The following is a 27,951-nucleotide window of genomic DNA, read 5'->3' as shown; positions in this document are numbered from 1 at the left end:
TCATAAGAGTTTACAATGTAAAACGTGTTCATATGCTCCTAAAGGAATATTGAAAATGTAAGAAACAATTAAGGAAAACATGTTTTTAGTTCAAGTACTATGAAAATTGTGTCCGGTTTTAATGCTTAACCTATGTAATATTTAGGTATCTGGCTTACACCATTCTATTTTTTGAATCATTACATATACAGGTAATCCACACTAACTGACCATTCCTTCAGTGATCATTCAAAGTTATGGTGTCCCTGCAGTCATGTAACTGTGATTCAGGCACTTGGAAACCAGTGTGCATTTATGATAGTCACAGCAACCCATCATCATTATTTGCAGCCTTCACAACTGGCTTCTAACAAGCAAAATCAATAGGGAAGCAGGAAGTTGCAAGTCACAGCTACATGATGTCGCACTTAAGAACAGTGGATGATGCACTTAAAGAACACAGCCAGAAAGGACAAAGTGCAATCATAAGCCAGAGGCAGCCACATGTTTCAATTTACAACTATGTCACTTAGCCACAGAGGTGCCAGTCTCAACCGCGGTCAGTAAATGAGGACTACCTATAAAATGAAGCAGAACATGGAGCTAAAGAGGAAGCATCTTCTCAGAACTGTTAAATTCCCATTGAGTTTAAAATGTGTCATTAACTTAGAAAAAGACACATAAGGAACGTAATCTATTGCTGTCAATATGTTTAAGAGACTTAGTCCCATGGAAGAATGCCCTGGCCTGCATACTCCTGTTATCAGCAATTCCAGTGTTTCTATCTCTATTAAGGGTTCAACTTCTACCTAAATCCAGTTTCTATAACATTTAACACGGGGGTCCTGCAACCCCCAGGCTGCGGACTGGCATCGGTCCGCGGCCCACCAGGAACTGGGCCATGCAAGCAATGAAGCCCCATCCACGCACACATGGGATGCAGGCAGTGCGTAAAACCACATCACTGACCCCCTGGTCAGTGGAAAAATCGCCCTCCGTGGAATCAGTCTCCGGTGCCTTAAAAGGTTAAAAGACCCCTTAAAATGGGGTCTCAGATTTAACAGTGAACTTAAGCCTCTGGAAGAATGAGCAGACCATGCTAAATTGCCTCCATAGATGGAAAGATGGATTTCAGTGCAAATACAATCTTCCCGTATCAAAGTCTTCTCTTACGCATGAGTGAGGAGTGCTCCGCTTCCAAATGGGGTTTCCTCAACCAGGGTTAATGCTTCCTTCAAGCCACGAAAGCAAGGAAATGGTATTAGAAGTAGCCAGCAGTTTTTGCCCCAACTGCCATTCCCTGGAGGTAGTTGATGGGAAGAGTGGGGGAAGGTGGGATTAAGCATAGATTTGTGACAGTCAAAATTGGTGCTGCGTTGAAGACAGAAGCTGACATCGTTGGTAAGCCTGCCAGCTGTCCAACCTTTCATCCCATCTCTTACACTAAGTAATACTGGAAGCTCTCTAGTTAATGGGGCATTGTTGGTTCCTTCCACAGGCATTTTGCAAAAGGAAAGCAAGCCATTTCTGTACTAGGTGGATGACTTGGTCAGCAGTAATTCCCCAATAATAATTCCCTATTTGCTCACCAACTGCAGTAGTGTCCTAAGAATAGTGTGCTATAGGGCAGGTGATGAGATAACACCTTATTGCATACATTTGGACCAGGGGTGAAATTTACTTACCTTTCCCTACTGGTTCACAAATGTGAGCGTGCGTGCCTCACAGGGACGTGATGACGTCCAGGCGAGTGGGCGGAGCCTCCCACCGCCAGCGCTACCGGATCGCGCGATCCAGATGAATTTCACCACTGATTTGGAAACTGATTTGGTAGAACATTTTGTTTTTCTCAAGATCAAATTCTCACCACCATCTCCAGAGAGATGATTTAAAAAAAAAAAACATCCTTTTAGCTAATGTTTGTGTCAGGAGATAGCAGACAATATTCAAAACACTTTATCTACTCTGAGATAAAAAAATAAGGGATCAAGGGATAAAATTCCTATACTTTCCAAAAGCTGAGTTCCATTGTTTTTTTTTTAGCGAAATATTTTTAATTTTGCCTAATCAGAACACAATTCACTTCAAATGTTCTGAGAAAAAATTCCAAAAATCTGGTTTCATTTTCTTTAAATGAAAGTGATAAAGAAGCAACATTGTCCTTTCAGACTAGATTTAACAGTTGATTAACATTTTACATTTTTTCATCTTCATTTAGGAGGCCTGAAAAGTCTTCATCTAAGCAGCCCGGCCAAAAAGACAATATATGTAAATGAAAAAAAAAGGATATCATAGCTTCATTCTTCAGATGATGAAGTAATTTCTTTAGAGGAGGGTAGAGACAAAGGGATGGTACACAGCCCAGCATAACTAACTTATGTTTGGCTCTTGTAATGGCAACATTAAGACGTCTCCAGTCCTTCAGAAGTTCTCCAACCTATTATTTTTTAAAAAGGAAAGTACAAAGAATGCTCACAAGTTCTCCATTACTTTCAAATAGTAATCATTCCTTTGCATTGGTTACACATAGATCTCATTAATGATAATCATTAACTAACCCCAGAAGAATGGTGACCCTCTGCTTCATTTAAAATCAGTATGATTTCTTTCATATAATTTAAAACTGTCTTAAGCACAAATGGCACCCCACTCTTTTAATACATTAGAAATTGTAATCTTTATAGACCTGATCAAAGGTAAGCATTTTTTTTACATATTACCAACTTTTGGTACTAAAGATGATAAGCTTTGTGGGTGAAAAGAAATCAGGAAAATCAATCAATTTTAGTTGGATTGCTCTTGTTTAAAAATGTGGGCAGTTGTTGAAAAACTGTTAGAAAATATTTTGAAAATCATTTTAATTCAAAATAAATATATTCAAATCTGGTCACTTTCTATAATATATTAACCTTTTTTTCCTATTAATTATTGTTATTTGTACAAATGTTCTTCTGGGTAAAAATACCAAGAATGGATGTTTTAAATGATTGTATTCATCATTTTACCATATACATGTGTGCATAAAGAGAGTACATAATTCACTTCTTTTTTTCAGCTTGCTTTTGTTTTTTTTCTTCCTTAACTCTGTATTTTATTTTTTGATCTATCTTATTGTGCCTATTCTTATTAGTTTTATATCAAACTATTATTTATATCTGTTTTATCTCTAAGTTAGAGCACCACTGCAGACGAAAGTGGCATGCTGAATTTTTGGTAGCGGAAATGGGGATTTTGCAGTATCCTTCCCCTGGAGTGGGGTGGGAGTGGAGATTTTGCAGTATCCTTCCCCTGCCACGACCACCAAGCCATGCCTACCAAGCCACACACACAGAACCAGTAGTAAAAAAAATTGGATTTCACCACTGATATGGACTCTTCAAACAAAGAGAGGAAACCTGGGAACCTTAGCTACAAGAAAATATCCAAAATGAAAACCAGTCACTCATATTAAGATCCCATATTAGATTTCTTATAGAAAGAAAAAAAAAAGAATAATCTATACAAATTGCTAGTACATCTTTTCCCTTTATCCTACCGGTTAGCACATGAACCTTATGTTCATAACTTAAGTTAAATGTTGGACAATAAATCTAAAATACTTGGAACTATGAACAGGCATATGATTCTATAGTGTTTACTCACATTTCCATCCACATTGTTTCTTACAAAGGATACTATAATTACACTTTTGTCTCTCCCCTGGTATCTGTCCACAGTATTTACTTCTACATCAGTGAGGTACGAGCCTGCCATCAAATCTGAAATGATCTTCAATTGATGTCTATATGGAGATATGACTCCAATATCTGAAGCCTTACAACCAGCCTAAAAAAATAATCCCAGTGTTAAAACTATGGAATCCCAGATGGCTGTGACAGAATGCCTTCCAACACTCTTCCTTTCAGGAGATTTAGGAAAATAATGTATAGAAATGCCTTAAAAGAATCATATCCAATTTGCAGGGTGGATTTGATTTAAATCGAGTTGATTTAAATCACAATTTAAATCATGATTTAAATCACTAGTAAAAAGGCTTGATTTAAATCAACTCGATTTAAATCTTAATTTTTAAAGAGCAACTGTCATCTCTGCTACTCCTTTGACCCACTGTTGACTCACCGATAGTCCCAGTGTTGCAGAATATACAGCCTCATGCTACATAACTAAGCTCCATTTCATGCTGAATAAACTAAATTATTTATGTATCTTAAATAGAAAACTATCTTACGATAGATTTTTACCCCAATTTTTTTAATAAAATAAATTCGATAAAAATCAAAAAAATCCGATTTAAATCAAAAAAATCTGATTTTTTGATGTTTTTTTAAAAAAATCAGATTTTTATCCACCCTGCCAATTTGTGCTACCCACTGATGGTATAATAGGCTAAATGAACTTCTCCTTCGTCTCCTTTAATGCCCTCTTAATCCGATGTTAACTACTAATTACTTTTGATTTTAGTGCAACTTTATTCTTAGGTATAAAGGTCAGAAGATCAGTCCACCTTCTTCTCTTAAACTGGGGTGAGCAATCTGAGGTCCACAAGAAGAACCCACTTCCTTCTCTGATATTGCTCCCTTATTCCTTGCAACTGAAATTAAGGAAATCAAATGTGTTCTCTGGCTGCAAAAACTATGCCCACTCATCCTAATAACATTAATTATTGGCATATTTTTCTCCCGTACACATTTTAGCTTATTCATCACAGAAATGTATTTTTGTGGATAACTATCCCAAGATCTGGGTTATATAGGAACAGATATAAGTTCTTTGGCTATCATGTGGAATGTGTGTTTTGTATCTCAGATAAGAACACAACACCCTACCCTGCCATTCATGCACACTGACCTGCACAGCTTGGAAAAAAACAAGATTCTGCTGCTTTAAAGAATCCAATCATTAAATTAAATGCAACTCCTGAAGCAGCAGCACCTTGTCTTATTGTATTTTGCAAAATCGGAAGCTGTTCTTCCAAATCATTTTTGAACTCAGTGCAGTGCTTTCTGTTAAGAGCAAAATGCAGTGGAAGCTTTTGCATTTTGCGAACATTATATCCAGGGGGTGGGCTTCAAAAATTTTAGCAAGGGGTTCTCTGCCCGATTGCTGGGTGGGCATGGCCATGGTGGGTGTGGCCTAGTTGGCCTCCTGCACCACAGCGGAGGTGGGGTATTTTTGCCCTCCCCGGGCAGGGGTGAAATCCAGCAGGTTCTGGAGAACCGGTAGCTGAAATTTTGAGTAGTTTGGAGAACCAGGAAATACCACCTCTGGCTGGCTCCAGAGTGGGGTGGGAATGGAGCTTTTGCAATATCCTTCCCCCCAGGAGTGGGGTGGGAATGGAGATTTTCCAGTATCCTTCCCCTGCCACGCCCACCAAGCCACACCATGCCCACCAAGCACCACGCCCACAGAACTGGTAGCAAAAAAATTTGGATTTCATCACTGTTCCTGGGCTCTGGAGGCTTTCCTTGAGCCTCCAGGAAGGCAAAAATGGCCTCCCCAGGCTCCTGAGGCCCTCCGGAGGCTGGTAACAGCCCCGTTTCCAGCCTCCCCAAACTTCCGGTAGGCCCATTTTTCGCCCTCCCTGAGCCTCCGCACGTGCCCTGCACTTACCTTTATCCAAAACGGGTCGCGTGGGAACTCCTGGGAGGGGCGGGCAGAGCTAGCCAGGAGTTCGATTTGAGGGTTCTCCGAACTGCACAGAATCTTAGCTAGAGGTTCTTCCGAACCCTTGTGAACCCCCAGCAGCCCACTCTTAACTATACCCCCAGTTACTAGAATTACACCATACAGTGATTTCTGCTTTAATTCTGGACACATGTCAACATCGATGCATTATGCACGAAACCAGAGGTAAGCCCCTTTTCCCACCTGAAGGCTCCTAAAAGAAGAAGCATTTCAGGTGTTTTATCCACATCTACATATAAATCCTGCTGCCTGGCACCCCTACAAACTTCCCATTTTTAATAGGAAGAAAGAGGGAAAACAGATCTGCTTCCCCACAGGAAAAGAAGGGAAACTGCATTCTTCCTCACCCCAGAAAACAATAACGAATTGCCAGCTTTTTTCTGCAAATGAAATGAATTTTCAACAACTTGTGATTAGAGGAAATTCGAAGCTTGGTCTTCAAGTGTCATGAATTCCAAGGGACAAAACCAACCTGTGGGGCATGAATCACCAATCTCATCACACCCCAAAACATATTGAGGCCAGGCAATTTGAAGGACTGAACTAATAAGTGTAGACTACTAGTATACCTCTTTATTTATCAAGTATCTCAACATAAATGCACAAATAAAATCTCTAGTGTTAACTACAAGAGAAATACCTTCAAAAACATGGATGTGAGGAAGACCACCAGTCTGGCTTCAGTCATGTTACTTATACAACCTTTTTCTGTCTGTTCTGGGGCTTCAACCTGGATTAAAGACCAACATCGTACATCTGAATCCATAGCAATGCAAATCTCAAGCTGTTTATTAGTTTAGGAAGACTATTTTGAGCTATATCAAAAACTGCTGCAGGGTAGATTATATAATTATGCTGAAGGGGACAAATTTTACACTAATGCCAGTCTTATTGGAATTGAACTTTTTTTTTTTTTTTTAAATTTGATTTATATGCCGCCCTTCTCCGGAGAGTCAGGGCGGTTTACAGTGCGCTAAGCAATAGCCTTTATCCTTTTGTATATTTATACAAAGTCAGCTTATTGCCCCCACAACTGGGTCCTCAATTTACCTACCTTAGAAAGGATGGAAGGCTGAGTCAACCTTGAGCCTGGCGAGATTCGAACCTGCAGTAATTGCAGGCAGCTGGTCTTAATAACAGGGTGCTTTAGACCACTGTACTACCAAGGCTCTTTTGGACATTTTCCAAAGCAAATTGCTTTTAATTGAACCGTTTTCAAGGAAGAAAAAGAGAATAAATAATATTTAATTACTACATCAAGGGAAATGGAAAAGGAAAGAAAGACAGGATAGAGCAGTGATGGTTAACCTTTTTGATGCTGAGTGCCCAAAGCGAATGTACACATGCGTGCCCGAACTCCCAAAATGCAATGTGAGGGCCCCCCACGCATGCACCCCCTGCAGATATGCCCCAGCCCCCCCCCTTGCAAATACACCTCCCCCACGCCCCATTTTGGCTTCCAGGTTGGTGCAGGCTTTCCAGGCCCAAAAATGGGGCATGTTTTGGGCCTGAAAAGCCTCCTGCACCAACCTGCCCCCCAACATGTGCATATGTGTCCCCCGCATGCACACCCCACCCCCCGCATGCACAGCAGAGACCCGAAGACCAGCTGGCCAGCGGGAGGCACACACACATGCCATAGGTTCGCCATCACAGGTATAGAGAATAGAAGGAAGAGAACAAAAATAACTGATAAGACTGTTGGGATAAGGGAGAGATTTACACTGGATGAAACAGAGGCCATTTTTATTTTGCTCAAGAACGAAATACCACATAGTGTCAACCCCGAAGCTGACCTGATACATGGTCCCTGCCACTATTTTCCTGATGGAAGTTAAAGGCAATCGTCAGAGACCTCTTTACTATTAATTCTGAACCTTCAATTTCCTGAGAAACAGAACAAAACCCAACATCAAATTGCCTTGGGGAATGAGAAGAGAGGCCCAATAAAAATTACCTTCTCTGTGTTAAGGAAACAAACGGGATTATTTGGATCAAGTGTTTCTTTGAGCCATGTTTCTGAAGAAGACTCTTCCAGTTTTAGTTTTTTTAAGTTAGGCAAGTCAATGATAGCTCGGGACACCTTTTCAGAGCCACATTCCAATTTACCATCATACACCAGCTTGTTGCTCAATGACATAATTTTACTAAAGGGATTTAAAATGGAAAAAAAAAAAAAGAGTTAGATTTTACCTGTCTTGTGGTGAGGCAAAACAACCTGTTTCATGCTTACATACCTGTTCATTCGGTACTGGACAGTTAGACGCACAACAGCATTCTTATTTTGTTCCAGCCTTTTGAATAAACTTTCACTCATGCCAAGTTCTCTGCAATAAAAATTCAGCCAGTGACTTGCACGTAGCATGGCTAACAGTTTAAGTATGCATTCCTACAGCGTGTCACGCTGCCTACCTTGCTTCTGGATTTTGCACAAGTGGAGGCAACTGCTGATGGTCTCCCACCAGCACAAATCGAAGTGAATAGAAAAGGGGGCCAAGGCAGATGGGCTGGCTAATCTGAGAAGCCTCGTCCACTATGCAGAAGTCAAAACGTTTACGAGTGAAGATTGGATGGTTTATTCCCATGCATGTCGTTGCAATGACTGGCTGGAAAAAAAAAAAAAAAAAGAGAAAGTATGATGATGAAAAGCACCTCTTTTCAACCCTAAATCAGAAATGCATTCAAGTTCAAACAATACTAGACTGTGTTCCCTGTACAAGTTATTAAATGCCGTTTTCTTTTTTGGTTTTTTTTTTTTTAATTTGATTTATATGCCGCCCTTCTCCGGAGACTCAGGGCGGCTTACAAGGCGTTAAGCAATAGCCTTCATACTTTTGTATATTTATACAAAGTCAGCTTATTGCCCCCATAATCTGGGTCCTCAGTTTACCTACCTTAGAAAGGATGGAAGGCTGAGTCAACCTTGAGCCTGGTGAGATTTGAACTTGCAGTAATTGCAGACAGCAGATGTAAGTGGATGTTAATTAGTCTGCTGAGCCACCAGAGCTCTTAACTTAATGTCTCTCTGTTGTCAGAATTGCGATGGGGCCGAATATAATTTATTATACCAGCTGCCTATGGGGATTCTCAGTCATCCAGGCAGGGGTGGGCTCCTGGGGGTTCGGCAGGATTCGGGCGATCCTCTAGCTAAGGATCTCCAGGGTTCGGCGAACCCCCAAATGCCACCCCTGGCTGGCCACGCCCACCCTGTCCCTCCCAGGAGTCTCCATGTGGCCCGTTCATCATTTCACGTAAGTGTAGGGGCCGCGCGGAGGGTCTGGGAGGGCCAAAAAATGGGCCTACCAGAGGTTCTGCAAGTCCAGAAATGGGCCTGTTTCCAGCCTCTGGACCCCGGGGGAAGCCATTTTCGCCCTCCCGGAGGCTTGAAGAAAGCCTCTGGAGCCTGGGGAGAGCAAAAATCGCCCCCCCACCCCCAGTGGTGCAGGTGGCCGATTAGGCCACACCCACCATGGCCACGCCCACCCTGCAACAGGGCAGTGAACCTGTTGCTAAAGGATCTGAAGCCCACCCCTGCATCCAAGTCATGGTTGTCTCAAAGGTGCTTTTTTCAAGAGGCAACTGGACTTTCTGGTTTTTCTTCGAAGACGTTTCACTTCTTCATCCAAGAAGCTTCTTCAGCTCATTATTCTAGCTGTTTATATACCTACCTATTTTCCCTTCTAACTTTTAATGAAATTGGTGGCAGGGAAGTAAAGTTGATCAAAGGTGAAGTAGAACAGTAAATCTTTCTCTGCAACCATTTATCTGTCACGGATTATTTACAGAAATTTAAATGGTAAAATGTTTGTTAAGAACATTGGTAATAACATCTGAGAATTCCTTTTTATCTTGTAGAATATATAACAAGCTAGCCAACCTCTGCATTCTTTGGACAACTCATAATTCCCTTAGATTCTTAGGAATATACATTTATTATCTCGCAAACTGATTCTCTCTAAGTGAACAGGTTTCATGTTAAAATTTGCATCATCTAGTGGCAAAGACTCCCAATTACAGAGCCCCAAAGTGGCTTTTGTTATTTGCAGGGATTCCTTTCCAGCACAGCAACTGTGGATTACAACATTACAAATCCTGAGAATTTGAAGGAATGTAGCTTATGAATGGGCGAATCCATCTTCTTTTGCACAGGTGTAAAGCAAGAAAAAGCAGTCCCCAAACCACAAATTTATCAAACTCTTGACCATGGATACTGAGATCTATTCTCTTTTTAAGCAGTAAAATCATGCAGAATGGAGCTATGGCTAAAAATCCCTTTGTAAAAATCATGTATATATAATATGAAAAAAAAAATTAAAGATGCAATTATCTTTGTTGTAAATATGAATGCACCTTTCTTATTCATTTGATTAAAACCTAGTATGATCTCTTAATGAAGACATATGAAATTAAAACAACATAATATCACCAACATAAACTTCCCAATAGGGACACTTTTTAGGAACACTAGACTCCTGAAAGGCATTTTCCTTACCTGACTTTGGTATAGTTCCTCCAACTGAGCCACAGTTTTAATACACTTTGATCTGCAGATCTCTTCTTCTGTAAACCTCTTTATGTCTGGATGAACCTTCTGAGCTCTTCCTAGCCTCAAAAATCCTACTTTGAACTTGGCTAACTTAAGAAGTATATTGTCAACTGCTGTATGGGTAAAACTAGTTAAGAGAACGCTGAAGCCACAAGCATAAAGAATCCGAACCTAAAACATGGGAAAGACAACCAAGGAAAAAGGAATTTTAACCTGTATTATATTTAGTTCCCCTGTGCTGATTCCTCTCCCATCCCACCCGAAGTAATATGAGAGCAGATCAGAAGGCATCAACTCTTACTTTCAGAAAATGTTTTTAAGAAAGTCTACAGAACTATACAGGCCAATCTCACGCAAGTAGTCCACTCTGGACATTTTTCACTAACCACCATGTGCCATGCACATGTTCAAAAGGTATATATATAATATATTTATTTATTTATTTTAGAGAATTTATATAGCCACCTACTTGCTCACAGCAACTCTAGGCGGCTTACAGACAATAAAAACACAAAGTAGAAAAAAAAAGATAAAAAAATAAATAATTAAAAACCCCACCCCCACTCGGTAACAACATACACTCAAATCACCCCTTTAATCGGCTCCATCCCATTCTGGGTTCCTCAGGTTTGCTGGCAAAACCACGTCTTCAGGGCCTTATGAAAGAGTGGGAGCCAGTATAATTTCTGGAGGGATGATGTTCCAGAAGGAGGGAGGCACTATGGAGAAGGTCCTTCTTCTAGATCCCTCCAGATGGACTTCCTTAGGGGATGGGACCAGGGGTGAAATGCTCCCGGTTCAGACTGGATCACCCGATCCGGTAGCGATGGCGGCGGGTGATTCAGAGAACCGGTAGCAAAAATCCCTGCAACCCCCCCCATGCCCAGCTGAGCCGCGCGATCATCAGAGGCTGTTTTTTTTTTACTTTTAAAAGCATTTTTTCTACAACCCCTTCAAAAAAATGCTTTTAAAAGTAAAAAAAAAAAAAAAGCTTCTGATGATCGTGCGGCTCAGTTGGGATCATCAGAGGCTTCTAAAAGCATTTTTTTCTGCAACCTCTTAAGGTTGTAGAAAAAATGCTTTTAAAAGTAAAAAAAAAAAAGTTGGCCATGCCCACCCAGTAACATTACCCCACCACCACCAAGCCACGCCCACAGAACTGGTAGTAACAAATTTTAGATTTCACCCCTGGATGGGACCCATAATATTCCTTGCATCCCTGCTCTAGTGGATCGGGTGGATGTGACCAGCATGAGACAGTCCCTCAGATAATCTGGTTCCGAGCCATGAAGTGCTTAAAAGGTGATAACCAGCATTTTGACTTGCATCTGGAAGTAAATTGGCAATGCAGCTCCCTCAGGAGAGATGACACGTGTCATGTGACAGGAGTCTGAATCTGATGGAAGACGAACAGCTGACAGAGAGCAAGAGAGTGGCTCCGTTGGCTGTAGAGGAAACTGGGGAAAGGCAAAGCCATGTTGGGCAGAGCAGGGGAGAGGTAGAACAAGGGAGAGGGGGTTCAGCCACCCCCTCCTCATCCTAGTGCATGCAGGGAAGAACGGAGAAGAGAGCAACACACGGGTTGCGCAGCTAACGAGGAAGGAGAGGGACCCGATCTTCTTCACAGGGCACACCTGGGGATGGAGTTTAAAGAAAAGGCAAATGGGAGGGGCAGTTGTCATGAACAAACGCTGAGTTCATCTTGTGTTAACTGCTTTATCTGAGTTCCTAGCATCCTCTCAACTGGTTTGATTTACTGCCATGCTACTTCACTTCTGGAACTCCTTATCTTGCTTGCCCTGCCGGATTAATCACTTTAACTTGCCTTGTTCGATTTATAGTTGGAAGTTTTCTGTTTATAACGCTTGGACTGGAGTATTTTCAGCCAGCGGCTGTTACAGTTTTGTGAGAGAATTTTTCTCCAGACCAGAGAGTAAAAGGGACACTGGGGGCAAAGTTGGAGCTAATAAAGGGACTCATACTTATTCTCTGGCTGTGTTGCCTTTGTGCCATGCCCTGGGTCATCACAACATGTGCACACCGAGGTCTGTACAAAACCACGCAGAGTGTTGCATTTTGAACCAACTGGAGCTTCTAGATGTATTTCAAGGGAAGCCCCATGTAGAGCGGGTGGCAATAGTCAAGACAGGAGGTAACTAGGGCATAAGTGACCATATCAACCATGCAGATTTCCTCCACACTGTAGGAAATCTGAGTGGAAAAATGAGGGAACTCTATTCTCATGTCTCTGGCAAGTAAAGGTCTATGCACTATGTATAAGTTCAAGGGTGAGCAACTTTTTGATAGTCAATGGCAGTGTGAGTGCAGTGGGCAGATTACAATGCAAAGTAGATGGCGAGTAGGAGAATGTGATTTAAATACAGGTAATCCTTGTTTAGCAACTGCCTCATTTAGCAACTGTGCACAGTAATAATGAAAAAGTAACTTTTAAGAGTTGAATTGCCCATCCCAATTGTGGTTACTAAATGAGGACTACCTGTATATTAAACCTATTTCAGGTCATATTTCTTTCTTTCCATCTTAAAGTGACAAAACAGTGTCATTAGTTTTCAGCAACTACAGCTCTGCAGGCCAAAAAAAAAAAAACAACCATGAGGAACTGAAGGCCAATCAAGACCCTAAGATTTGACTTCAAGGTTGACTCAGCCTTCCACCCTTTCGAGGTAGGTAAAATGAGGACCCGGATTGTGGGGGCAATAAAATGACTTTGTATAAAAAAGAACACCGCTTGTGGGGGCCGAAAGCCCTACTAAGCAGGTATATACAAAAGTATGAAGGCTGTTGCTTAACGCATTGTAAGCCGCCCTGAGTTTCTGGAGAAGGGCGGCATATAAATCGAACAAACAAACAAACAAACAAACAAACAAACAAATAAATAAATAAATTTGAGTGTTCCAATATTTGAGGGGCTCCTACAAAGATGAAGTGGTCAAACTATTTTCCAAAGCACCAAAAGGCAAGATAAGAAAAAACAGATGGAAACTAATCAAGGAGAGAAGCAACCTAGAACTAAGGAGAAATTCCCTAAAGGGGAGAGCAATCGACCAATGGAACAGCTTGCCTTCAGACATTGTGGGTGCTTCATCATGGGAGGCTTTCAAAAAGCAACTGGACAACCATTTGTCTGAAATGATACAGGGTCTCCTGCTCAGGAGGGGTTGGACTATAAGACCTCTAAGACCCCTTACAACTCTTTTTTTTTTTTTAATTTGATTTATATGCCGCCCTTCTCCAGAGACTCAGGGAGCTACAAAGTCAGCTTATTGCCCCCACAAACTGGGTCCTCAATTTACCTACCTTAGAAAGGATGGAAGGCTGAGTCAACCTTGAACGTGGCAAGATTCTATTATTCTATGATTGCCCATTCTGATGTACATAATGAAGATTACGGAGGGTTGGCACATTTATTCACAATCAGAAGCAACTAGCCTATGTGCTCTGACATATTTTTTTTGGTCACATTGGAGAGGGTTCTGAACTTCCGTACTGGCAAAATGTGAAATAGTTACTGAATTTATACATGCTGCAGGTATACAGATCTGAGATTTTCAATGACTTAACTGTCAAGAATTCATTGCTTCAATAGGTATCATAAATAATGTCCACATTAAGAACATAGTCACATCCTGGTTTGTTTCGTTAAACAATCTTTACATTCTGGAAGTTACAACTTGCGTATCAAAATTATCATATTCACCCTAGCATTAGGTCAAACATTTAAACAAAGGGGCAGTTGCTAATCCTTTTTCAAAGTCAGAGGGCCCAGGGGTGCTATTCAGCAGGTTCTGACAGGTTCTGGAGAACTGGTAGCGGAAATTTTGAGTATTTCGAAGAACCGGCAAATACCACCTCTGGCTGGCCCCCGAGTGGGGTGGGAATGGAGATTTTGCAATATCCTTCTCCCAGGAGTAGGGAGGGAATGGGGATTTTGCAGTAGCCTTCCCCTGCCACGCCCAAGCCACGCCCACCAAGCCACACCACACGCCCACCAAGCCACACCCACAGAACTGGTAGTAAAAATGAATTTCACCACTTTCAGAGGCTTATACAAGACCTTACCAAAGCACAAATCGTTGTAGTCTTTCCAGTTCCGGGCATACCAACAATAAGGGTGTAATCCTTTGAAAGGAGAACTTGCTTCATTGCTTGTTTCTGGGGTTTATTCAATCCTAGGATTTACCAGACAAAGAGAAAAATGGTGAGGAAAAGAAGAAAAAGAAATCTCCCTCTGCCTCTGAGCAATTTTGCCTCCTTGCAGCAAACAGCCTGCTTTACTTTCGTTTTCAGCATAGCTTGATTAGCACAAGGAAAAAAAAATCTGCTCCAGCAATTTACCTCTTTGCAGCAAGCAGCAGAGCCTGCACAAAATAGCTGAGAGCAAATCAGCTGAGAGTCGGGAGGCCGATCCAATCAACTTGTGCTAATTAGGCTGTGCTGAAGCTGAAAGGGGCTGTTTTTTCTTGCTGATTGCTTGCAAGTAGGTAACTGCTGGGAAGCAGAGGTCAAAGGGTGAGGGCCAGTGGGTGGATGGGGCTACATTCAGTGTATAAGATGCACCTAAATTTTCACCCCCTTTTGGGGGGGGGAAGGTGCGTCTTATACTCCGAAAAATACGGTACTTCCATCTAATCCTATAATGTTCCAATGAATACAATACAGGCAGTCCTCAACTTATGAACATAATGGGGACTGGAATTTCTGTTGCTAAGCATGTCAGTTGTTAAGTGAGTCACACCCAATTTTACAACCTTTTTTTTGCCATGATTGTTAAGTCAATCACTGCAGCTGTTAGGCGAGTCATGTAGCCATTAAGCGAAACCAGCTTTTCCCCCATGGACGTTGTTAGATGGAAGCCAGCTGGGAAGGTCACAAATGGCTACTCTAAAGCTGATTGTAAGATGAAAGAGGCAGAAATAAAATTAGATAGGGGAAATATTAGAATATAAATCTTTATAGAATGAATAATAATAATAATAGATGGAAAGATTAGAAGTTTACACATGTTAGGCATTTCTTTATGTATAAGAGCCAAGATGGCGCAGTGGTTAGAGTACAGTACTGCAGCTACTTCAGCTGACTGCTAGTTCAGCAGATCAGCAGATCAAATCTCACCGGCTCAAGGTTGACTCAGCCTTCCATCCTTCCGAGGTGGGTAAAATGAGGACCCAGATTGTTGGGGGCAATATGCTATTTAGTATACTGTCTTTGGTGTAAGCCGCCCAAAGTCCTCGGAGGGTGGGCGGCATAGAAAAATGAATAATAAATAAATAAATAAATAAATGTTTAAATAACGAGGATTACTTAAATTTGATAAATGTGATAGAGATTACTAACATTGTTAGCGTGAATTCGATTAATATGAATGATACCCAGAAACAACTTTGCCTATACATAATAGAGAAATGTTTAGATTGAATAAGAAAGACATAGATGAAAATAAGAGATAATGATGAGGAGTTGGGCATTTTTTGTTTATGCATGTTTAAACAATATAATGAGGATTACTTAAATTTGATCAATGTGATAAGAGATTATTAATATTGTTACTGCGAATTGGATTAATATGAATGATACCCAGAACCAACTCTGTCCACACACAATATGGATGTATATTTAAAAAATAATTAAAAATATAATTTTAGTAAAAAAACAAAACAAATGATTACTCTGTGACTGCTGGGACACTGCAACCACCATAAATACATGCAAGTTGCCAAGTCCCAAACTTTTGATCATGTGACTATGGGGATGCTGTGACTGTTGCAAGAGCCAAGGACCGGGTTGCAAGTTAGTTTTTCAATGCTGAAACTTCAAACAGTCGCTAAACAAATGGTTGTAAGGTGAGGACTAGCTGTATAGCATTCTCCAAAGAAGCGGACAAAAATGTTCTACTAGAACAGGCATCTCTGTGAGGGAAACAGAGAAAGCCATTTACCTCAAAGCGAGCCCCCAATCTTTTTTTCTATTAGCCAAGAACTGAACCTGGAACTAATTCACTGTAGTCACTTCCTTGTGGTAGAAGTAACACTTGTTCTATGCAAAGGCAAATTTGTAAATTAAACCTTGCTTCTATTTATTTTTCTGGCAGTTATATTAGCAATAAATGCTCATTTCAAAAAAAAAAAAAAAGCACACATGGGATGTTCCACTAATAAAAAAGTGCTTGTCAGAGAGAACTAGTTGGAGAAATACCTGTGGGCTTACTTGTAGTTACTTTATAACCGACTACTGAGTCCTGATATTTGCAAAAAAGGTGGAAATGTGAACCATCCTAAAGAAACCAGGGAATAATTGGCTCTTTAGGAGAAATTGTCAAGACTGAACCGCTTTGCTTCTTTCAAACCTTATCGCTAGTCAACTTGCCAATGAACAGGGGAGAGGGAAGGGTGGAATGGAGTGCTGAGAAGTTGTGTGGGGATCGTGAGAGCCTGGAAACCATCAAAGTCACCAGTGCAGGTGCTTGAGAAGGAGGTGGGCTGTTCCCATAACAAAATTGGACAATGTGATCACCCAGAGGTGGGAAGAAAGGGAAGCCATTGTTTAACTAGACAAAGATTTGCACGGGAAAACCAGAGCTGGTTTTGATTCTTCAGTACCAAAATGGTATAACCCCGTGATGGCAAACCTATGGCATGCGTGCCACAGGTGGCATGCAGAGCCATATCTGAGGGCACGCGAGTGTTGTCCTAGCTCAGCTCCAGCCTGCACACACGCGAAGGCCAGCTGATTTTCAGGCCTTTCAGGCCCACTGGAAGTCAGGAAACAGGCCGTTTCCAGCCTCCGGAGGGGTGGGGAAGGCCGTTTTCGTCCTCCCCAGGCTCCAAGAAAGCCTCTGGAGCCTGGGAAGGGCAAAAAAACGGGCCTACTGGGCCCACTGGTAACCTTTTTGCCATCAGGCGCCAAAAGCGGGGGGAGTGCAGAGGGGTCACGTGCGCATGCGCGGGGCGGCATTGAATTATGGGTGTAGGCATGCTCACGCACAACCTCCCCGTTCTCCCCTTGCTTTTGGCACATGACGGCAAAAAGGTTAGCCATCTCTGGTATATCCAATAAAGTTTTATTTTGGGAATTCAAAACTCCCAAAAGTATTTCCTTATTTTGGATTCAGTCGAACAGTTGGCAGAAATTCAAAATGCTTCTTCAGCCCAGAAAATTCTATATACTAATACACTTAAAAATCCAGTACAAAAAATTACCCTTCTTCATATAGTATCTGTAAGAATTATAATTACAAACAGATGAACTTGGAATTTCAAATTTTGCTACCAACTCTCTGAATAGCTTTTCAATATTGTGGCATTGACAATTCTTTTAAGATATGCCTGCTTATGAATATTACTCAATAAAATTATATTGTGGAATGAGCTTATTGCTGAAGGTATACAGATTCTAATATATTTGTGTCACAAGGATTTGCAGTTGAAAGGTATTAATTTAATGCTCTGAAAACTGGACTATTTTTCCCTCTATGAGGGAGATGGGCAGTTTTAAAAAATGATAAGTAAATTATAAGTAATAATCTTTTGTCCCCTGTACCTTTCAGAATGTTTGCAACCGTGTCCTTTGCTTCTGGAGGAAGAACGGAACTCAAGTATTGAACAAACTGTGGCTTGTAGAAGTCTATTATTAAGCTACGAAGCTTTTCACTAAAACAGAAGAGAGGGAAGATGAAATAGTCAACTGTGGAGATATTTCTAAGAGTAATGTTACTTGTGTGGAAATAAAGAACAGAAAAATACCTGGCAGGAGAATTTTCCATTAATTTAGAAAGATTTGCTAAAGGAGCTCCTATGCCAAATTCTCCTTCCTCATGATCTAATCTATATACAGTATCCCCAGGGAGACGAGATAAATTCCTGAAACACATTAAACAGAACCAGTAAAATTCCACAAGAAGTTCAAATACCTCCTGCCCATACAAGATATGCATTTAAATCTGCTGGCCATTTCAACTGTGATATAGTGGCTTCTATAGAAGTCCCATTTCTCACCAGGAACACAACTCTGACATTCAAACATCTCCAGAGAAAAATATTTTACTAAAACTGCATGAAACCCGAAGTATTAGTAGTATTGATACTTAACAAAACAGCTTCAATAAGGCAGACATGCAAGAATCTACATACAGATCTGCCAATGTCACAGTAAATATTGTTTATTAGCGGGCACATGTAATCTTATTTTGCAATTAGAAAATGATGCTTTTTTTAACTCTCAGCAAGTGAAATATAAATGCAAGCAATACAATGCAACCAATACCTATCCAATAAACAGGAAAGTTTGGTTCTCTCAATCTCCTGAATATAGCCAGTAGATAAGCCAAGCAAACTGCTGTCTTCATCACTTAGAACAACTCTGTCCCCAACCATCAAAGTTGTGATTGGCACACGATCATCTCTACGCTGGAACCAATGTAGATACTGTCCATCCGAAACTTCTACTACATTTTCCATTCTGATCATATTTCCAATGCAGTCCCCGTGTTTTTCTCTGCAAACATCAAGAACAAAGAATAAACTGGGTTTGGATTTCTTCCATTAGATAAAAAACTCAGGCTATACCATTTCTTCTGCCTTACTGTAGTGTGTAAAATGAAGTTTACGAATGAGCTTACAAAAATCACTGTTAATACTTGCTTAAGTCTTTGTCTTACCTTTCTGCAGCACGCAGCATCCATATATTTTTACGCCCTTTTTTCCCATCTTTATACTGTGACTCCAAAGTTAGCATTAAATACCAGAGGTGGAAATATTCCAAGTGAGAAGGCTTTAAATGACAGATCTCCTTTTCAGCCCCCGTATCTGGAGGTATTGAGACATCTTTCTGGTGTTCTACGGCCCTGAAACACAACTGAACATGAGTCCACCTCAAAAAAAAAATCTAGATTGTATGATTCCTGCTTTCCTGTTCAACCCTCTGTTACATGGTTCCTTATACCAAACCAAGAATGATTCTTGAAATTGTGGTGTCAGACATTCTGGACTAAGGCACACTTTCATATAATCTCTTTAAAAAAAAAACTTACCTACTGTAAAGTACACAGTTCTGCTTCTGAGAACAATAGCTACATGCTTGGCTATCATTAATCAAAGGAGGTAGAGGGGCAAGCTGTGTTTGCTTTTTTCCTATAGATTTATATGTGCTGTGAATAGAATAGAAGGCCAACTGATTTCTCAGTTTAATCAGTTCTGCAAAAGAGAAAAAGAGAAAATAACTTTAGACACTCTCAATTGTCAAGGTCGTGAAAAAAACATACAGCAAAACTTGGGCGCTTAGTATATTTGAGGACTGGCCCTATAAATTTATTCCTCCATTCACCCGAAAATGAACAAATTATTAAATACAGTTCCACCATAGCTCAAGTCAGCCTTTTTATTAAATGTAGTTCTGCAGGCTAACAGGACAACTTTGAGAGTGCAGATAACACACACACACACACATCTGAAAGTTTGCTGGACTGGTTAAGGGAAGACTTCTGGGCCAGTTCAAAGTCCCCATCATTACCTATTAAGCACAGCCCTGTGATATATGAAGATGACTTGCCGTAACTCAGGGGTGTCAAACTCGATTTCATTGAGGGCCACATCAGGGTTGTGTTTGACCTGGGGGAGGGGCAGGGGGCGTGACCAGCTCGATGTCACTCGTGTTGGTGGCGCCTGTGGTGGCCCGAGCGCTGTGCCAGGAAAAACGTGTTCCTGAGCTCCGATTTTGGCTGCGACGGCCTCCTGCAACCCTCTGCCTGCACAAATGGAGCTCATGAGGCGCCTCCTGAGTTCCATTTTGCTGGCAGAGGGTTGCAGGAGGCCGTCGCAGCCAAAAACGGAGCTCGGCCTCCCAAGCTCCGTTTTCGCTGGCAGAGGCACCACAGGCCAGTCCTCATTTCCTTCTCCAGTGGATCACGTTTTGTCAGAGCTCTCTGCTATGACCTGTCCATCCTGGGTGGCCCTACACGGCATAGCTCATAACTTCATTGAGCTACACAAGCCCCTTCGCCACGACAAGGCAGTAATCCATGAAGGGGTTACTCTGAAACTCAAATACTTTGGCCACCTAATGAGCAGGAAGGACTCACTGGAGAAGAGCCTAATGCTGGGAAAGACTGAGGGTAAAAGAAGAAGAGGACGGCAGAGAACGAGGTGGCTGGATGGAGTCACTGAAGCAATCGGCATGATCTTAAATGGACTCCAGAGGATGGTAGAGGCCAGGAAGGTCTGGAGGAACGTTGTCCATGGGGTTGCGATGGGTCGGACATGACTTTGCAACTAACAACAACAGGGATAGACAGTGAGAATATAACCCAACTTATCTTCTTAAATAAGAAAAACTGTAGGTTGTTCTAGAATGCTTTTAGAGCCCCTTCCAATCATACCATTTAAACTTTAAAAAGTATCTACTCCTCCTTCTCTGCTACATTATATGTGTTTCAAAATGTATTTCCTTTTACATCTAGGTTCAGAGGCTGTTTTGGTTTTTTGCCATAAGATCCACAAACACATACACAAAGGCCATGATGAAAACAGTACAATAGAAAGATGGGGGAGAAAATATTGTAACTATACTCCCACGTAGATATTTTTGCTATCACAAAAGTTACCTCTCCTATCCATACGACTTCCTACTACAGGAATCATATTGCCTGTTTTCAGATATATGAGAAATCCACCTTCAGGATCAACTCGCCTTTCTTGACACAGTAAGGAATACAAAATTACCTAAAAAGATATTTAAAAGAAAACCGAAATTAAGCATAGAAACAAAATGAAGATATTTGCAGCATTTTAGTTTAATGAGAAAGATCATTAAAACTACAGTAATTCAATATTCAATATTTTCTGGTACGTGACCATCCTAAGATCATCAATGCAGAGTAAGTGCTATGTAAATTCTAACCCCAGAAACAATCTCATAGAATTGCATCAGATGATGGCTTGCGGTTGCCTAAATGAAAACATTCCGCCCTCAAAGATATTCTAACCATTATATTAAACAGACTCCGGTAGCTGGCTGTTATAGATGACACAGTCTTCTCCTAACTTGCCAGGAATGTCAAACAAGATATTCCTGGCACCTTTCAACTATGAAGACCAAAAAGGCAATGTCAGGGAATCATGGAAATAAAGTGTCATTCAACCCAGCACAGAAGATTATCTACAAAATGCTTTGCAAGTATGTCCATCAGGATGCTCTTATATATATTGTGTGAATACCTTCAATAATCTTATATTCTTCATGTATTTAAACTGTACATTCCATATATATATTCCAATATGTACCTGACTTCTGTGCTCTACAGAGTTAGACTCTTTTCCACTTTTAAGCTCCAGTGGCATTATTCTGGTCTGAATTTTAGATCTTTCATGAATAGTTACTCCAGCTGTAACATCAATCTTGCCTTTTAAGCCAAACTTGGGGCACCAGATATTCTCCTCAACATCCAGGATTTCTGTAACTTTGACATTATAACAGGACTTACCAGTAGCTCCTAGCCTGTCAAAAAACAATTTGTATATGTTAATTTAAACTGTTAACTATGCATTTCCTGAAAGACACAAGGAAGAACAATTAAAATCCTGCATTCCTGTTCAATTGAAGACTGAAATAGTACTCTTAAGAGAATGCTTCTAAACAACTTAGGCTATTATTTGTCTGTGTTTAGCTTCTGAATTAAAGAACACATCAGCATAAATATTCAGCGCAGCCATGAACAGGACCAGCCTTTTGCGAAGATCACAGCAAAAATTGGATGTTTTCTGGAAAAGATGCAACCAAACTGCTTCTAGCTTTTGATTACTAAATATAGCTCGCCTACATCAGCAAAGCTATGAATAATACAAGCTTGAAGAGGTGTTGTCGCTGGATAGTTCAGATGACACAATAAAAATTTAACAATTTGTATTGAGGGGAGAAGCCAAGGAATTGAAGACATGAATACAAATTTGTGCTGTGGTGATTTGCTACATAATTTATTGAATAAAGCACAATTGGATGCGTTTATGATACACTAAGCCATAAAACATGCAGGCCACATGATGCCTTGTGATATAAAAGCAGACTGCAGGATAGCTACCGTATGTGCAGCTTCCACCAAGACCCTCTCAGGAATTTGGAAAATCAAAATTATTTGCCAAATAATGAAGATATTTGCAAAAATTTAAAACACTCATTATTTATTGTTAAAAATGTTTAATGGGAAATATTTGTGTTAATATCTAAGGGTTTAATATTTTTACATGATTTGATAATCCAATTCTATGAATGCATCCATTTTAATTTTAAATGTGGTAAATATTAAAGCTGGGAAACATTGCATTAAAGCATGTTAAGTTTGTTCATATTCAATTAACAATTACTTACGGTTTTAACTGCACATTATTTTGGCTGTGTTTGTATGTATAGACTTCTGCCCATTTAATAAAAGATGGTAAGTATTCCTCAATCTCATGCATTATATCCTTTTGCTCCAGATTTAACTGATACCTTCAGAAGCGAAAGAAGAATGTTAGAAACTGGACAAGAAAATTTCTTGGGCTTTTTCGTTTAGCAAAAAATCAGCTATAAGAAATTGAAAAGGGTTCAGGATCATAAAATAATTTTATTAATAAAATGGTAACTTAATTCAATGATTGGTTGATTGATTGATTTGTATTCCTCCTTTATTATTTTTATGAATACTTCAAGGCAGAAAACATATCCAAACACACCTTCCTTCCATTTTCCCCACAGTAACCCTCAGTTGCACTGAGAATTACTGGCCCAAAGTCATCCAGCTGGCTTTCATGGCTAAGACAGACTTAAAATCAGTCTAGACCAGGAGTGTCAAACTCATGTCATCACAGTGGTGTCATGTGACGTATCGGGACTTTTTTCCCCTTCACTAAACCGGGTGTGGGCGTGGCCAGCACGTGACGCATCCGGCCCATGGGCTGGGAGTTTGACAGCCCTAATCTAGACCAAACTCGATCTGTGAACCAAGTAGAGTTAATAATAATTTCTGAAGGAACTCAAGGATCAGACCCAAGGTTTTGGGCGACTGCATGGAGACCTGGGTCCATAATGTATTTTTTTTCTTTTATGGCCCTGTAATTCCTTGCTCCAAAGTGGGATTGGGGTGACTAAGTGAAGCTGAGAGTTTACTGGCCAGATACTGTTCCTGATGCCTTTCCGGAGTTCATAGCAGATATTTTCTCTTTGCACCCTGACAGAGAAACATCTATTGTTCCCTAGGTCTTCACCTCTAGGCCACCACGCTGCTCTGGATCCTTCATATAGTCCAGATCAAAAAAGAGGGGAAAATAGGAATGTGAAAATATGAAAAGAATTTTGGCATACATTCTCAATCATGATAACGAGAAGGAAAATGCTTCACTATTGTAAACTGAATTGGTACCTGAATACTAGAAACCTGGTAACTGAAAACATTTTCACAAAGTGAATCTTTGATTCAGAGAGTTCTACTGGTCAACACATGGTCAACAACAGTAGCGATCCACAACAACACTACACAAACTAGTCTCCACTAAGTATTAAAACTAAGAAAATATAGTTCTTAAAAATTATTTATTGATTATTTATTGATATTTATTGATTTAAGCCTTACAGTTCTTTTAGATACTTTGGTCCATGAACAACTGAGAAAGCAATTTCTTTCAGTTTCTCCTGTGTAAAATTTATTCCCGCTTTCTGGAAAATTTCATGTAGAATTGTGCCTACCAGCATTGCACTTGAAGTATGTTCACATTTCTGTAAAACAAAACAACCACTTTCAAAATATTTGCATAAATGTGGCCTACATATCAATTAATCTGCAAAATTCTGTGCTTCCCTTACTATGCTCATACTATTGTCATAGGCCTGTACAATACATACACTATTAGTATGTCACTGAACACAGTAAGAACTTATTTCTGAGCAAAGATAAGTAAGACTATGCTTGAAATAAGTCGAGAAAACTAAGAATAGAAAAACATACAACCTATAGCAAAAAGAATATTAAAAAGCTAAGGAGTGAATGTGCTATCTTAAATTATAAGATTACAAAGACTGTTTCTTAGTTGAGTATTATCCTTCTAAATTTTTCTATTATTCTAATTATAAATCTTTCTGAACATAAATAACAGATAATTGAAGTCTGAATATACATTTTTACCAGTAAAACTATCTAGTCTCCAAGTGCAATAGTGTTGTTTTTGTTATATTTTCAGAACATATAAAGAAAAAACTCTATTTTGTTTCCAGGCAAAGATTAAAAATCTCATGGCTGATGATTGGAGCATAAAGGGCTTCTGCTGGCCCAACCATATTAAAAAATAAACTCCCCTATATTATGATCTTTTCAAACAAATAATATGGGGGCAGCCCTATCACAAAGTTATCAAGATAAAGCAGACTGCCACATGCTTTAATCCAGGAGTGTCAAACAGGCAGCCCGCAGGCCAAATGGGTCACATGCAGGCCACGCCCACCCCAGCTCCACGAATGGGAAAACCGTTGTGAAACGTCATGTGACAGCAATGTGACGCCACAAGTTTGACATCTGTGCTTTAATCCAATAAAATCACAGCTATCATGGCAGATGAAACTGATAAAACACAGGCAAGCACTGCCTCTATTACTGCATTATAAAAGAATCAGGGTCCATCACCTCCAATATACATATGGAAGTAACAAAAGTGTTCAGAAGACCTCTATCCCTAGAGGTTTACTTGTAAAGTAATAATATTTGAAGCATCCATTCAATTAAATGCCATTTGAAACACCAGCAAATGAATACAGCCAATAATCCAGCACCATTTTGGAGCTAAATTAAATTGTGATTTTATTTATGATAAAAATTATTGACGTGACAGCTGTTTTAAACATTTAGAAATCCAATATTATTAATTTTTTTTACTAACCCGGAACTTTTCGCTCAGTACAGCTCTTCTCATGCATTGAATGCTCTTTGATACAGTCGTGCCAGAAAGTAGCACATCTGGATACAGAATTAAATATCCTGCATCTGCATTTATTATCCAGGTACCAGAATTGCACTCTCCTTCTAAGTGAATGATATCTCCAGGCTGGACTGGAACAGAAATCCTTTTAAAAAGATAGATCATTAAAGAGGGCAAATATGTTTGGAAATGGGAAATAAAATAAGGAAAATAAACAATGACTTCTGTAATTGATCTACCTCTCCTCTGTGTATGTGCACATACAGATCCACGCATAAACAGGGAAAAAATAATTTTGTTTTTTCTCCCATGTAATGGTTATGCGGATTTTTGAAGCCCAAATCTGCTAGCCTAACAAAAACTGGATAGTTCATTGGATAAAAAGCATAAATTTACCTGCATTCAAAATTGCTTAGGTTAGAGCCATTTTAATTATGAATAATTATCATAAATAATACAAATAGTAATGTTTTCTATTGTAACACCTACCATTTGGAATTTCATCCCCTCAGAGATCAAAATGGCCTCAACCCTGTTGATCTTTTATAAAACCTAAAGACACATTTTTATCACTGGTATTTTTGATACAAATGTGTGGGTGCAGTCTGTGCAATAGTTAAGTTAATTTGTTGGTGGTGGTTCTGTTTTTTACCTCAACTGTGCTTATAACTGTGCACTGTTTTTAAAATTATATATTTTATTATGTTTTTAATTGTGGTTAGCCACCCAGAATCATGAATTGTAGCTGGGCAACTACATAAATTGAAATAATAAAACAGGGCACAGGTAAGTGGATATAAGGAAAAAAGTGAGGAAAAATTAAATTAAGTATCATAAATACTAGAAGGGTGGTTGAGAGAACTAAACATCATACTTTTCCCAATTTGTTTACGAGTTATGTTCACAAGATGTACTGAATCACAAAACAGTGCTAATCCAGTATGTGAATCCAGCCCTTGTGCTTAGCTTTGGTGCAACACACCCCAAAAATAGTTTATTAGATAATAGGAGGGTTCACCAAGGGTAAGTATGCAATAAGAACAAACCATAAGAAAAGTTTCCATAAAGTATTTTCCTAACCTCTTCCTATTATTCTTATACATTTATCATAAAATTAATTTTTCATAATAGGTATGTAGTTAGAAATCTGCCAGGCAAATGTCCACTCCGTTTGCCCAAGAATTACCAGTCATCCTGAAGGATGCACAGCTCTCTCTCTGAATCGTCAAGCAGAGAAGAAATGATTGTCAGACGCTTCTCAAGTTCTTCATTATCCTGAACATGTACCACACAGTATCTGTTGTTCAAACCTCTTTGGAGTACAGTATCCGGGAAGCCGATCATTTTCTTTGGAAACCTAAAATAATTAGACAATTTTAAAAGTGGGAAGTAATCCTGAAATCAAAATGTTATAAGAAATACTGGCTTACTGCAATGTGTGAATGAAGCCTTACCAACTATATATATATATATATATATATATATATGTGTGTGTGTGTGTGTGTGTGTGTGTGTATGTATATATATATATATATATATATATATATATATATACACACACTATATACTATATACTATATACAGATATATATATATATATATATATGTGTGTGTGTGTGTGTGTGTGTGTATATATATATATATATGTGTGTGTGTGTGTGTGTGTATATATATATATATATATATATACACACTATATACTATAGATAGATAGATAGATAGATAGATAGATAGATAGATAGATAGATAGATACCGACCAACCAAATAAACCACACTGCAGTGCTCTTTCTCTGGCTGTTTTCCCACCACACTATGGATAACCAAAGTAGCAATTATAATAATAATTATTAGGATTATTATGTTTAATATTATTATATTTTTATTAGAAGAGACGTTAAGAGGGAAAAATGAATAAGTTTACTATGCTGAATTGTTCAATATATTATAATTGTAAGATTAGAGAATTAATATCAATATAATGAACGATGTTGTAAATCTTGATGGTTATTGCACAGAGATATTTGTACCCAGGTGACACACTGTTTAAGGGAAGATTTCAGTGCTGTGGCTATGGCTACCCCCTTGCCTTTTTTTTTTCTTCCCTCTCAAAAGGGCTCAGAAGGGATTTCACATAAGGGACCTTGGAGGTCATCTAGTCCAACCCCCTGCTCACGCAGGAGACCTGTACTAAGGATTCGAGCCTCAAATCAAGCCCAGGAGGGAACCATTACATTTCCTATTTTTTCACTTTCAAACATCATCTTTGGCCTTTTTTAATTATTATTATTTTCACCTGATCGGGAAAAATTGGTAACCGTCTTGATGATCTCATGGGGGCCCCCTTCCCTAACTGGAAACAGAAGAACCGAGTTGTCTCTCTGAGCTTACTTATAGGGTACCAATCATGAACTACAGTCCTCTAAACTACGATCAAACCACGTTGCATTTAAGGTTTTAAGCCGGGGTTGGGGGGTCCCTCGCTTCATCCACCCACCCACCCACCCACCCACCCAGGCGCCCTCAAGCCCCTGCTTCAGCCCCGGCAGAGACGACCACCTTTCCGCCAGCGGCTCTTCCACGAAGCTCCTCTCCATCAGCTCCTCCAGCGTGCCTCCGTCCAGCCCCTCCAGGGCTTCCTCCCCTTCCGCCATGCGGGACTCCGGCCGGGAAAACCCGCCAAACCTGCCGCTCGCCTGGGCCGGCCGGGGAGGAGCGCCTTTCTCCGCCTCCGCGCGCGCCTTTTGGAGAGGAAGAGGCGAGGCTGCTGCGGCTCCCTTTGCACAGGC

The 27,951-nt window shown here is 40.0% G+C and overlaps 1 protein-coding gene across 1 annotated transcript; it reads right to left on the bottom strand.

Annotated features, from left to right (window-relative positions):
* On the bottom strand, positions 1–27,816 carry DNA2 (DNA replication helicase/nuclease 2). Its single transcript, XM_070944834.1, has 21 exons — positions 27,722–27,816; positions 26,351–26,521; positions 25,126–25,309; positions 23,829–23,971; positions 22,586–22,708; positions 21,505–21,718; positions 20,826–20,943; positions 19,257–19,419; positions 18,885–19,070; positions 18,491–18,721; positions 17,971–18,087; positions 17,768–17,877; positions 14,291–14,400; positions 10,157–10,381; positions 8,077–8,270; positions 7,902–7,991; positions 7,622–7,811; positions 6,305–6,394; positions 3,622–3,804; positions 2,270–2,416; positions 1–57 (listed from the first exon to the last, which is right to left on the bottom strand). The coding sequence occupies exons 1-21, from the start codon at positions 27,814–27,816 to the stop codon at positions 1–3; spliced, it is 3,141 nt and encodes a 1,046-aa protein (XP_070800935.1).
* Between the last annotated feature and the right edge of the window lie 135 nt (positions 27,817–27,951).

Source organism: Pituophis catenifer, unplaced genomic scaffold (genome assembly GCF_029215685.1).
Source record: "Pituophis catenifer annectens isolate HBS135680 unplaced genomic scaffold, rPitCat1.0.hap2 SCAF_6, whole genome shotgun sequence".
Classification (NCBI taxonomy): Eukaryota; Metazoa; Chordata; class Lepidosauria; order Squamata; family Colubridae; genus Pituophis; species Pituophis catenifer.
The sequence above is the reverse complement of the archived record's forward strand: the minus strand, read 5'-3'. Positions and strand labels throughout refer to the sequence as shown.

Bases quoted from the DNA above. Each gene is read 5' to 3' on its own strand.
- DNA2 (XM_070944834.1), bottom strand. From the start codon at position 27,816: ATGGCGGAAGGGGAGGAAGCCCTGGAGGGGCTGGACGGAGGCACGCTG. The intron at 14,401-17,767 runs GTACAGGGGACA...GGTAAATCCTAG, and splicing joins GGTTGCAAACATTCTGAAAG to GATTGAATAAACCCCAGAAA. The intron at 7,812-7,901 runs GTATGTAAGCAT...AAATCCCTTTAG, and splicing joins GTCCAGTACCGAATGAACAG to TAAAATTATGTCATTGAGCA.